The sequence below is a fragment of the Diadema setosum genome, chromosome 1, assembly GCF_964275005.1.
Source record: "Diadema setosum chromosome 1, eeDiaSeto1, whole genome shotgun sequence".
In the NCBI taxonomy this organism is placed as follows: domain Eukaryota; kingdom Metazoa; phylum Echinodermata; class Echinoidea; order Diadematoida; family Diadematidae; genus Diadema; species Diadema setosum.
The window spans coordinates 4,708,541-4,722,575 of record NC_092685.1 but is presented as its reverse complement, the minus strand read 5'-3'; the positions used below and the strand labels follow the sequence as shown (position 1 = coordinate 4,722,575).

Sequence of the window (14,035 nt, the reverse complement as noted above, 5' to 3'; positions counted from 1 at the left end):
TGTGGTGTCTGTTGGATTTTATAGTTTGTTTGTTTGTTTGTTTTTTAATTTAACGATTTGCTTTGTCCTCTGCTGTAGCTAAAGTGTGGATTTTTTATAGTGACTTTCTTGGCGTTCCATATGAAGTTCTTGTTTTGGACACAAATAGAAACGTACGTATGATTAGTGGTAGTCGCGTATAAACGAGGTAAGCGGCATTGCGCCACAGCGAGAAAGTTTAGTTCAATTTTGAGGGAACACCGGTGCACCGCAAAGATATAAACACTGATGATACCATGTATTTCCCGACACTTTTTACCCAGCCCCAGGCTGTGGAGCACGCGAATGCACGAAGAAGTAACTGGATTGATTGCTAGGGCTCATTTGTGTGGCACCAGCAGGCCGAGAATTACAACTTTTACAAGTACTGTACTACAAGTAAGTTAATTCTTATTTCTTCGTAGTAATCATTATTAAAGGCGATGGTAAATTACATTAACAGACTGATCAAACGACTTTAATAATTTTGCATAGACTAATTATATCTAGTCTAGTCTAGACTATACGTAACTAAACAAATTAGGCACGTGTCATGTTAATGTTCGGGTTCATATAGCCCTAACTTTAAATAACTTAAACAAGAGTCGATAGCATAAGAAAAAAAAAAAAAAAAAAACTGCTCCACCATCGTACAGCCATACAGCCAGATCCGGAGGAGTAGCTCGAACCTGGGAGAATCCAAATACAGCATGACGTAACAGTTAGTTAACATACTAATACTACTTACTAACTATCTTAGCGATATTCTGTTGACAAGTCTGCATAAGGGGTTCATGTGAGTATGAAGCCTGACTTGTTGGGGGAACATCCCTCAAAGCACAGCCTGCAGGCTGAAATATTTGGACTTGACGATAGGAGAATGCATCCTTCATTCATCTATGTATGACAGTGGGTCAGTGACAGTGTGTTGCATTGGTCCAGATATAGAAGCTTCAGCCTGCACCTGCTTCCTGGCCCTGGGAGATATTTCACTAAAAGTTAATGTGTATGACTACTTTGACCAGTCTTTGTAAAAATGTTTAATGGGCATTGGGTGCTTTCAAGTTGGGTGCTAGTGCTAGTGTTAGTGCTAGCTCCAAAAAACAGTGTTAAATTGAGCTCAAACACCGACGGTCAGATTAACAGCGTATGATTACAGTCAAATATTAAAAGATGTAGCCAGAACTGCTTAGTTTAAGACACATAGAACTTCTAGTGAGGAAGACAAATTAAAATGCCACAAATTTTATCCATTCCCCAAAATACAACTATCTTGATTTTGCTCCCAGGCTCAGATTTATATAGCCATATCTGGAGTGTTCGTGTTCTTTACGTGGGCGACCACTGCATTAGCATAGAATTTGCATGTAAAACGTGCATCTATTATAGAAGTGAATACGGGTCTCGCAGAGCAACGCTAAACACCAGCACCGAACTTGAAATGAAGAAAATGATAATCCCTAGGGGCTAGTGTTAGTCAATGGGGAAAAAAGCACATAAATCGCTAACACAAACGGCAGAGCTCGGTTCAGCAGACGACATTCAACACCGAGCCCAGCACCAACTACCGGAAATACGTCATAATTTTGAGGTCAACTCCCAACACCGATGTGATTTCAAGTTCGGTTTTATCGCCAGTGCTAGTGCTGAGATAGCACTAGCACTAGCACCGAACTTGAAATCGCCCATTGTACGTACACAATAGACTCTTTGAGTCTTATTTACTGAACTGCCAGATAATGTGACCATACACCCAATGGTGAATTGTACATTTGCAATTTAGAGATGAAGAAGAAGCGAGGGTGGGTGGAACCAGAATTTTCAGTAGAACGTCTAAAACTTTTCCAAAGATGCTCGTTGAAATTTTCAGACTATGACGTTAGGATGAGAATCCAATTTTCAATTGTTCGATTATCCCCATCCCCCACCTCTACAGACTGTACTACACCCTCCCTGCCATTAAAAATGTTACAGATACTGTTTCCAACTCCCAACAACTCATTTTCTTTTTCAGTTTAGGTAACGAGACTGTGACATCGTTTGGCCAAAATGGTGCAGCGTCGGGGGAAAAAATTAGGTGTTGCAACAGGGCAAACAATGCGGAACTGGTTGTGCGTCCGCCGGAAGTGTTGCCCTCGCCTCAACCTTAAAGACCAAAATGTCATCTTGAAGTCCCTCAATTTTGGGTCTAATAGTGTGTTGAAGGATTATGCCACAGCAGTTGATGATGGGGGTTTGGAGACAACCAGGGAAGGTGAGTATTTTCCTCCCTTTGACTAAATGCCCGAAATCACCTGAATGAGCAATAATACTGCAAGAACTTGGTAATAAATGGAATTACATTTAAGAAAAAGTAACAAGGTATGATTGTTTGGGGGGGGGGGAGTGAATATCGTAGCTTTTTTGTGCATTTCACAGGATATCTTTGGAAATGAGCCACTGAAAATCAAGTGATTGTCACAGATTTCCAGTTTGTGTAATTTTGCACTAAGATTTGATTGCTTGTTTTGCTTCAGATAGCCTTCAGATAACTTTCTCTACTTGAGGAAGCTCTGCTTCATATTCAAATGAATGTAAATGCATTATTTTAATATTGTCTAGTATTGTCATGAGGTGAAATATATACAATTCAGGCTTTCATTTTAGACACACATGAACAAAGATATAACATATATAATGTGACTTTTGATTGATGTGAGTTCTTTTATTGATTTCCATGCCAGATGTCTGGACCAGAGAGGAATTAGTCTTGTACTCTATGAATAAGCGCAAGAGATGGCTCCTGCCCGACATCATTGCAGAGAATATTGCGGATGAGGCATTTCATGAGGACTGCAATTACAGAGTTGTCTTGGTTGAGCGGCACCTCTACTCCCGCTTCAGCAGCAGCACAGTGGCAGATTGCAAAGCTGTCCACAACTCGCGTGCCTCACAGAAGTGCAGGAAGGCTCGGGGAAACAGGTTCTCTTATGAAGACGACCTTCGGATTAGCCAGGCAGCAATACGTAATAGAAGAGCAGAACTGAGAGAGCGGCGTCTGGAGCGGGTGCGCACGGGAAGGAGGATAGAGGTTGAGGGCAGGACCCCACGATGGCGCAGACACCAGCCAGGGCTGATGGAACCGGGAGAAGCAGAGATACGATATGAAGTTATTACACCAAGGCGCAAATATCAGTACCCTTGGAACACTGAGAAGGAACAGAACCTGGAAGATTTAACAAGTCCTGGATGGTTTCGTAAGTAGTTCTGCATTGCATTTTTCCTTTGCCAGTCTAAGCAAAGAAATTTAATGTTTTCATTTTAAGTAAATGTGAATAATATATATTTACTTGTGATGGTAATGCACACAAAAATAAAATTAAATATGTAATCATAATTTCTACTTTCTATGTAATCATTATTCTACTTAAATGTATGGAGTGAATAAACATAGCGCATACATACCTGTTAGGTCTATAGAATCATCTAAAGATAATGTCAAGTGATCAACAAAATAATTTCCAGACCTGGAGTTTAGGTTTGTTTGTTTTTTGTTTGTTTGTTTGTTTGTTGTTTTTTTTTTGGAGGGGGGGGGGTTCAAGGGAAAATGGCAAAAAAACATGCACAAACACACACAAATTTCAAAACAGAAGTTAAAACTGTAGTGCACACACACAGCAGAATGTAAATGGGTTGGTATTGCATGCAGTTTGCATTCATACATTCTACACAAAAGTTGTATGTGGCAGCCATTGTGGTGAAGGTACAGTTTGTCCTTACTTTATTTTTTTTATTTCACATGTCTAGTAAACAAGTGATTCTTATGTACGGAAGAGAAATGAGATGACAAAGTCAGATGGAAAATGAACCATATCTAGGCATTTCAACCAAACATAGCCATACCTCCAAGTGGATATACAGTATATTTACAAATATGAAAATGTCATCAAAAGGTAGCCACATTCTAGTACTGTGTATTGTTCTTATTGCAGTTATATTGCAAGTTCTGAGCAATCACTGTTTTCTTGAAGCATTCTAACACTGAAACATGCATATATGACTTCAGCTGATTTGTATGAGGTTTATATTTTTGTGGTTTGGTATTTCTACCAGGATGGTACAGAAGACGTGAAGCAGACCTCGTAGCACATCCGCATGTCAAAAGGAAAAAAACAAATCTGTGGGATGACCCAAAATGGGACGGAGAAGTCTCTGACAATGGTTATGTTAATGAGGAAGATGAAGTACTATTTTCAGCCAGTGATACAGACGAATGCAACGAGTACATCACACATGGAGAAGACCTAAAGACATTTCTTGGTTCATTCATCACGCAAGGATGTCGTAACAAATGGAGAAATGGTGCAGGCAGGAGGAAATCGAGACTGCCAAAAAGAAGCGGAGAGTCTGAGTTTGTAGACTGTTCAAACACTGCCACGTCGCATCCGACAATGCAGTATGGCAAGGGCAGTGCAATCTATGCGCCCAAGGAAGTGTTCACTGTGGACACTGTTGACTCTGAGGACGAGGCGAAGCGTAGCACCTCAGATGCGTCTGACAGTGGCTTCGACTCTGATGGTTCTCTGCCCACAAACCTGCTGGAGGATCCTGTTGTCTCCTGGATAGACCTTGGCAGGGTTCCTTCAGGCGCAGTGCTTCCCAACTCGCTGAAAAGGGACTTTGCGAATGGCTACGTGGAAGGAATGGCTGACCCAAGGAGGTTTTCTGTGGCTGTCAAAGGAAGCAGCATTGGGTACATCACAGCTGTGTTTACAGTTCAGGAAGACCTCTCCAAAAAGCCTTCTGATGCTGTTAATCTGAGGTAGCTGCAGACAATTTGTGATAATTTGTGTTGTATGGTATAAGATATGATTTTTAAGTAAGCAGTCCTATACAGGTGACTCCCATTAAAACAAAGCTCTTGAGACCAGCAGTCTTTTGTTATATGTGAGATTTGTTATTCACAAGCAAATAAAGTTTATAAAGATATGTAGATAATTGATTGTTACTTCTTTGTAATGAAATTTCTTAAAACTATGTTTGTTATAACAGGAATGCTCACTTTATACAGGTTTAAGAGTACATGTATGAGGATTTTTTTTCTTCTATCTTTTATGTACTTTATGCCATCTCACTGTTATTTCGTCTTCTTTTTTTCGTCTATGTATCTATTATCACTCATGTTATCATTATGAGGAGTATCATTACTGCATATTAATGCACTTATGAAAAATGAATCCTGCAATACTATGTGACAACTCTGTTTAGAAATTAGACTGCACGTGAGACAGTCAACTTGATAGAATACAGTGAATGTGACTGATATGAGAAACAATCTTCGTTGAAGACATGTCTCCTGATAACCTATCTCCCCTTCCCCCATCCCTTCTTCCAGGATGCGGCTTTGCAATGCAAACATTCCACTGGATGAGCTACACTCTGCAGGACAGGGTCTGTCATGTCCAGAAACTGACCCTTCGTCTCTTGTGCCCTTATTGCAGGAGGTGCAAAAAGCTGTGTCCTCTCTTGAGCGGTAAGCTGCCATTTTTTTGACCTTCTTCTGTGTTGTGGATTCAGAGGAGTCATTGTGTGTGGGTTTTTTTTTTTTGGGTTGTTTCTTTGAAAAATTATGCTTATGCAGTCATTGTAATGAATAAATTAATCAGAGATAATTTATTTTGGCATGTACTCTTGCAGAATAGATGACAAAATTATTTGACTTTTGCAAGATTTATAAGATTTTATTTACAGTTACTCAGTGTGGGGTGTGACATAACTTGTATTATTGGTCATTTATATTGCACAACAGGAAAGGAAAAGAGAACTGTGTTTTTCCAGCAATAGTGAAACCAGGCATGACATGGAACATATCACAGTCTTTTATGGGATGGACTACAGACTTTGGCACAACTGAGGATGTCCATTTACAACTTGAGGCGGAAGCTGTCTCACAAGAATTGGTAAGGACGAAATAGAAACCGTTCAAAAGTAATGACAGGCTTATCAAATACTTCTTCTATCAGCAGCAATCACCTGAATGTATAGATTAAAAAGACTAAATAGACTGAAAGACTAAAAATGCAAGTACATTGAATTTTACATACTGTGATGATTTTCATACACTGATCCCTTCTAGCCCATAAGTCTGTGAAATAACTCATCACTCTCTGAAAGTAAACAACAATAACAGCAACAATTTGACACACTGTGGCCAAAAGAGGAGAGGGTTAGTTGCTATTAGAAGACAATCAATTATTATGCCAGAGTTTCCTACTAATTGACCAACTGCAGAATGAATAAATATGGAGTAAAGGAACATTTTCAAATGCACCTTGTACCCTGTAAATAACAATAAGAGACACATTACCATCATAATTTGGATGTGAGGTCACTTTCCATGTTTGACCACACTATCTGGATATCAAGTATTCACAAAGTGCAGAATTTCCAGTAGTTTATACAAGGAATTAATAGCTATCATGTGCAAAGTACTTAGATACTGCCTGAGTATGCATACAACTCAATACTCACATGTGTGCAAAAGAAACAGCGCTGTCTAATTGTTTCGACAAAAATTTGTGTTCATGTAATACCATGACATGTCCAATTTAAGTAGCCAAAATATTTGGAACATGGAATTGTCTGTCATTTGCGAATCAGCTTGTAGGGGCATTCAGCACTCGGGTGGGAACTGATATGTGCCATCTTTATATTCATATAGGACTCCACAGTGTTGGAAAACAACTGCACCTCTGAGGGTTCAAGAGAGGACTTCTGTGGAATCTGCTATGAGAGTCGATCAGCTCCCTCTTGCCTTGGTTGTGATGGAGGATTGGCCCTGTTGCCGTGCCAACACTGGTTCTGTGAAGAATGCTGGGTGCAGCATATTGTGAGCAGGGTCCAGATGACTGAGACGGTCATTCACTGTCCAGTGAGTTTCAGAGTAATTTTTTCTTTATATGATACACTTGGATTAGACCCTTCTTTTGGGTCATAAACAAGAAATTGTGATAGAGGTTCATTGTTATGCACTGTCATTCATTTGTCTTTGTTTATCTAAACACTACCCAACAGCAGCTTGCATGGAATGGACAAATTTTGATCATGTCTTAATCATTAATGCATTTCTGCCGAGGAAGCTAAATTTAATAGTAATGACCTAAACAAGAGAGCATTAGTATTGACAAAATGCTAAAAAAAAAAAATAATAGTAATATCTGCTGTATATACTTCATGTGTGAATGACACATGTAATATGTATGTGCTATAAGTTTTGGAAAACAAAAAGTACCTGAGAAATTAAGATTTAGGTAATGGCATATCCTTGATGTCACAAGAGAGAAGTTACATTGAAATCAAATTTATCTTAAAGCTGTGATGAACATCAAGCCCCTCTACCTTTGTTTTCAAAATGCAGTTCTTAATATTTTGTTGCTTATACAAGGGAGATTTTTGGCAGTAGTGTTACATGTATTTTGTGTGCTATATTGTGTAGGGTTTGTGAGCTTTTCTTCATCATCATCATGCATGTCCTCATCAGTCATGTCCTCATTAGTCAAGACATTTGTATATAAGCATCCATTATATGAAGTATTGGGATTGTATGTTTCTGCCCATAAGTACAATTGTGTTTGATAATTTTTACATTTTTCTGTATTAGATGTAAGATGTAAGATGTAATTATTATTATTACCTCTCTCAGATCTTTGTATAAGTTTTTGGTACTGTGTATGGACCATAAACATGGGCCCATTCTTTTAGGGTCTGTGAAAGCTGAGAAGATCACATTGAAGATGGTTTTGTCTTGTTTTGGTTTGTTTTGTCTTGTTTTTTTAAGTCTATGACAGATGAAGTAACGTTTCTTTGCTGACCCTCATGATAACTTTTCCTTTGGTTATAGGCGTACAAGTGCCAGACAGTGGTGGACAGGACCACATTGCTCTCGGTGCTGCCAGACAGTCTTGTCAGCCTCCACCTTGCTCGTCTCCAGGACAACCGCATCAGCCTCCACAAGCAGTGGAAGTGGTGCCCAAACTCCCGCTGTGGTCGCCTCGTCAAGGTTGGAGTCCCAAAGTTGGGTTCAGCCAGCGTTGTAGGGGTGCCAGTCCTCTGTGAGTGTGGATTGAGGTGGTGCTCCTTGTGTCAGAAGGAGGCACACTGGCCGGCAAGCTGCAGGCAAGCTGCTAAGCACTGGGAGGCTCTGGATGTAAAAGGTAAGAACTGCTCCATCTCTTCCTTAGTGGTGACAGACTGAGAAATGCATGTAGGAAATTATATTTGAAGGTTTAGACTCATCTGGTCAGACTTGTTTTCTTGTAATATAACTGTGGTACATTATACACTCTCAAAAGTTGGGTGAGAATACATTTGCTTCATATCATAAATGGATTATCTAAATGTGTTTATTTATGAAATTTTTCTCAATTTACCACTTGCCACTTTTTGCATATTTACTGTATGGAAAAAGAGAGACTGTTACAGTTAGAAAACAGATGTGTTACTATGAATAAGTTATGAAAACCATACATCGAAGAGAGGTTTCACATTGAAACTGAACATGTGGAATCCCTCATATTTGGAAGCCCACATACTTTGTGAAATTACTGTTTAGTAGATGACATTTATTGATTGTATTTTTGTACCAGTTTAGAGTGTAAACACTCATAAACCCAAACCTTTGGAGAAACTAGACCTTAAAGAAATATCAATTGACTTGTTCTGTGTTTTGAAAAAATTACAAAATAAAATGACCAAATACGGTTGCAAGAGGGCAGTGGGCTTCTTTGATTTTACAGCTAATTGGACCCTTGCAGACATGAATGAAAACACCCTTTAAATGAAATCTTTTGCTTGAGATACTAAGTTGTTGGTCACCATTGGTTGTACATCCTTTACAGCTGAAGAAGACAGTGAGCTGGTCAGGAGTGTAGATGTGAAGAGATGTACCAAGTGCCAGTACCCCATAGAGAAGTTCCATGGCTGTTCTCACATGATGTGCAGGTGTGGCTTCAGCTTCTGCTGGGAGTGTCTGTGTGCGTGGGAAGAACATAGATGGGATAGGGCTGGCAGTCCGTGTCCCAAGAGTGCCGAAAATTTGGAGGTGAGTTCCTTTTTCTTTGCCGCTGTGAATTCAGGTATCTTACAGCAGTTGTTGCATGAGATGTTCAAATGTCCTGGCACTTTATGCTCATGTTGGGTTGGGCCAGTTTCATTGAATATAGATATATATGTAAATATATTATGTTATATCAATTTTTCTGTTATTATTTTCACACCAGTTCAGTGGAGAGTAAAATTTGCAAAAGTTCCTGTATTGAAATATTCCACATTTTCAGTGCTGGACGTAATCTAATTGCAAAATGATAACACAACAACAAATTTTGTATTTGACCAGAAGTGGGTAAGCAAGAAATTGTTCACTTTCAACTTCTTTAGGGAAGTCTTTTTTTTCTGTAAGAGAGTCCTTCAGAACGGGTATCATAGTGAGTGAATGTAGAGTAATCTGATGCATGAATCATATAATTGTTCACCAGTCTCAATGTACACTTCACATTCTTTTTGTGTGTGTCCATTTACCCTTTCAGACGATATGGCTCTTCCATCGGCGCCGATCTGCAGCCATCTTCAGTGAATATGCCATTGAGAACCGGTTAAAAGTGAAGCGCAAGGTCATCGTTCGGAAGCACAGAGTCGCCAGGGCTCTTGCCACGAAAATGGTAAGCCTGATTGGTGTGCTTGTGTGTTTGTGAGCTGTAAGCAGAGGGTTTGATAGAGATTGTTGTTGGAAAGTGTCCATAGTTCTTGTGAGGAAAGTGTTCATGTGTCCAGCACTTGATGTGAGCTTTGAAAAGCAAATGGCCATCTAGCCTAAAAGAATTTCACCTAAAAGTTGAAATTTGACACATCTTTTTTTCTTTGTGCTTGTGTCTCGGAGAGTTTGATGATCCAGTTAAAATTTCTCCATTCATACCACTCATACTCATCTCTTACTCTGTGTTGTCTCCTCCAGTTTTTGAACTCGGACTGCAAGCCATCTCCCGGACTTCAGGATGACCTCAGGGTCATCACAAGTGGTCACTTCAGAGGTGATGGACAGGAAAGTCTGATGACATGGTGCAACAGTGAAGAGGAGCAGCACAGATTGAAAGAGCTCCTCGCTGAAGCGTATAACATCGTCATCTTCTCAGTGGAGGTAAGAGCCAGTTTTTTGTACTTGCTTCCATTCTTGTTTACTGTAAAAGTAGATATTTTCACACAACTAATTTTTCACGCTTGGCTGGGTATGAAGAGTTTTGCGTGTTTTTAATTCTGTGGAATCAAGACATCAACGACTGGAACATATGGCAATCAAAAATATTTGTGTGCTTTTATTTTCACGCTAGCTTCTGGTTGCGCGAAATGTGCAGAAATTTCAACACAGCCAAAATTTCAACTTCTACAGCAATGTGTGGAGCACACATCAGTAGAAGTGTGTCAACTTTTTGTATAGACGCTGAGCTTCATTTTGAAAGGTCATTTTTGTTATAAAGCTGTTGCCATTTATGCTCCATTATGTGTAGAATATCTTTTTAAAAACTTGAAATACAAAAGTAAAAGCACTCTTTATGCAGTCATAATTGTTATGTTGTCATGATTGTTATGTTCAGTTATTAATTGTGAGTTTCAACGTTGCTATCTGATTTCAAATGCAGATCCGAGGACTGTTGGAGTACCTGTGTGTCTTGCTGTGGAAAGGCCCAGTGAAGCTGAGATTCGGGCAGAGTGGGTGGAGACAAATGGTGACGAGACTGATGTTCATTATAGCCCAGATTGAGGAGGTGAGTGCAGTGACCTAACCTGGTGTACTTTTCATGAACTTGATAACTATGGTCAGGTGTCATACCATCCAAGACAATCTACCACTGAATTTAATTATATATGTTCATTTTCCATTCATGGGTTTGATTGACCTTTGAACCAACATTTGTTTTTGTTTTTTTAATCTAAAGTGGCATTAGGTTGTGTTTGAAAGACACTATTAATGGACATGAAGGTAGGATCATCAAGTTCATTTCAAAGTTTAGCCTCATAATTTGTTTGGGATTTAATAATGTTTGTTGGTTTTGAGCCCGTATTTTTCATGCTTAACAATACCTAAACCTAATGCCTTAGACTATGTGCTGTGTTTGTGCTCAGGATGCATAGCTTGGTGGAAGAAATTGTACAGGATGGGCTTCATATCTGTATTCCTCACAAGTCGGAAGAGTTCCAGTTGTCAAGGATATGGGCATGGTGATAGCAGTTTATATCACAGAATCATAGAGTATCATCCAAACTCACCCATGGCATGAAAGATCTTACCCTATCACATGACCCATCTTTACCCCTATTGCAGCTGCTTGATGGGCAGCAAGATCTCCACCTACCACCAGAGCAGATCTGGAGGAGACTGGGCCTGCTGGTCAGGAATGGTTTGTCCTGTGTAAAAGACATTGCCAGAGCCATGCCCCTGGTGCACAAAAGACTGGAGGGCAAAGGGCAAAGGTCGAAGGTGACACAGGAGTAAAGAGGAAGCAGCAGCCATCATCTCAGGGAGAATTGATGCCTCCTCAAACAAACCCAGGCAGAAGGAGAGAGTGCTGTGAAGTAGCAGTGCATGATAGTCACATTCATATGAATTGCAACATTTTCTCCCCCGTGTTGAAGAGGGGAGGCAATGTTTAGGGCTGGGCATTTTTTTGTGACTGAAATCTGCTTGGATGAAAGTGCAATAGATTTATTTTCCATCAATATGTTGAGAGTGGAATCGAGTGAATGTTGAGAAGTAATGTGATATCTGAACTCGACAGGAAGTTGTTTTCAGTATAACACTTACAATATACAAGTGTATTTTACAGGATGTTTTTACTGTGCAAGATCTCATACCATAATTGTGATGATCTATCCAGAGCATTCAACTTCATATGGCAGTCAACATTTTTAATGTAATTTTCTCATCAAAAATAAGAAAGTGTATGTGGACCCCTCTGAAAACCAGCCTTTAGCTGTTCCGCCCCATGAGTGGAAAATGAAAATTGAATTTAATTCATATGCAAATCATGGTGTGTCTTTAGTATGGTTTAGTATTGTGTGCATTATGCACAAATTTCCCATCTTTAAACCCAAATGTATTTGTTTATTTCTTCCACAATATGTCTTTTTTCTCAAGCACAGCTGCTGACTAGCATATTGGTTGTTGGTTTTTTTTTCAATATTCAGTTTTATTCTCTCAAGAAAGTATAAAAAGATACACTTTTTGGATTTTTTTTTCCTGAGATTTCATTGTGCCTGATGGATATGTGCAATTTTCCCTTTTTTTTTGTTTTTTGTTTTACCAAAGTGTGATATTGTCTTCAAAAGAAAATAATATATATTAATTTATTTCTTCAAAAGAAAATAATATATATATTTCTTCAAAAGAAAATAACATATATAAATATCTTATATGTTTCATTTTACCCTGCAAGATCATATTTCTGTTGGTCTGCAGAGATTATCAACTCTGGTTGAGTACCAAATGCACTTTCTACTTTGTTGTTATCTGATTTTTATAGGCTTGCATCTATTATATTGCATCAAAACAAACAGAAAAATAATGCTAGTTAAATTTTTAGGGGATTTGAACTGATGTCGGACCTTTGTCTTATGTTTGCCTGATGCAAATGTCCCCTAGAGTGCATAATTTAGTACTTACTGTTTAAAGTGTTTGGTGGTGCCCTACAAAGTGTCATGATTGCTGTTACTGCGTTCATGAAAAATATATATATAAATATATAAATTTGCTTCCTTCAATGGCAGTGTCTTACGTTGTGCACTTCTACAAAATTGTGCCTACAGATATGCCTGGATATCTGTAGAGTGTGTGCCAAAATTCCGCTCAAATTCCCCATGATTTCATTAGCTGGAAATTAAATTAGAGTCTCAAGTGATTCTCTGAAATGTTTAAGGAGCTTATTTAGGGCGCAGCAGGGCTTAAGGGGATTCCCGTACTTGAGGGTTGCCTTATCAAGCGTGATACCATAGCATTGCTATGAACTGCATGATGGGTGTATACCCACCAAACAACATCAATTCATCTATTGTGAGACCATGTCTGTGGGAGACCCCTCATAATCATATGTAACAGAGTGGTGCTACTTTTTTTCTTTCTTTTTTTTTTACGAGTACAGTATCTATGATCTTAATAAAGGCATCATGTTTTTCGTGCTCATGCTCAAAATATTTATGTCATAGGAATTCAGGAAACTACTAGTATACCAAATGTACTTTGTATTTGAGTTGAGCTCATTTTTTTTTCTCTTTTTATGTGAGAATGTTGTTATTTTTTCCATCACTACTGGGCAGACACATTTCTGAAATTTATGCAACATTTCACAGCTCATCATGCAGTGTATGTGCATCCTGAGGAAGACAAAGGATGAAATAAATGTTGTGAACAATAGTATAAATTAAAATTCACTCCAGTGCAATACTTGAGTTTGATGCTTATGTGCAAGCCAGTATACAATTTTTCACCTGATGTTTGTATGCTCATGTAGAAGATGTATGTGTGTATATTTCTGTGTGTGTGTATGTGTGTGCGTGTGTGTGTGTCTCTGTGTGTCAGTGTGCATGCATGCTTGTGGTAGAGAGATGAGATGCTACATTGCTTCAATCAATTAAGCTTGATAGGTTTCAGTTTTAGTCTTGATCAGAGACTTTCAAAGAAGTTAACATGGCGAATGAAGAACGTCTGTGTCCACTTTGGTTGCTTCAGTAGTCAGCAGGCATTATGGAGCACAGCAAGAGCAAGGCTCAACAACCTGTTTATAACGCTCCTCTCTTTTTGGTTTTCATCCTCACATGATGGAGTCATAAGCTTGACACTGAAATATCGCCCTCACTGTACATTATCATGCCTCCGCCACGAAGTGGTGCCGGAGGCATTATGTTTTCGGGTTGTCCGTCCGTCCGTCCTTCCGTCCGTCCGTAATGAATTTTGTGGACAAGGTAACTATCGAAACCTGTTGAGGTATCCTAA

At 39.1% G+C, this 14,035-nt stretch overlaps 1 protein-coding gene across 1 annotated transcript; it reads left to right on the top strand.

Moving 5' to 3' along the window:
* Positions 1-313: 313 nt before the first annotated feature.
* LOC140246806 (uncharacterized) lies at positions 314-13,451 on the top strand. The gene is made up of 13 exons (XM_072326139.1): positions 314-417; positions 2,033-2,272; positions 2,742-3,254; positions 4,111-4,819; positions 5,393-5,530; positions 5,807-5,957; positions 6,719-6,928; positions 7,898-8,210; positions 8,895-9,097; positions 9,582-9,713; positions 10,007-10,189; positions 10,689-10,814; positions 11,372-13,451. Exons 2-13 carry the CDS (start codon positions 2,068-2,070, stop codon positions 11,540-11,542), a joined length of 3,054 nt encoding a protein of 1,017 aa, XP_072182240.1. The 5' UTR covers positions 314-417; positions 2,033-2,067; the 3' UTR covers positions 11,543-13,451.
* Positions 13,452-14,035: the final 584 nt, after the last annotated feature.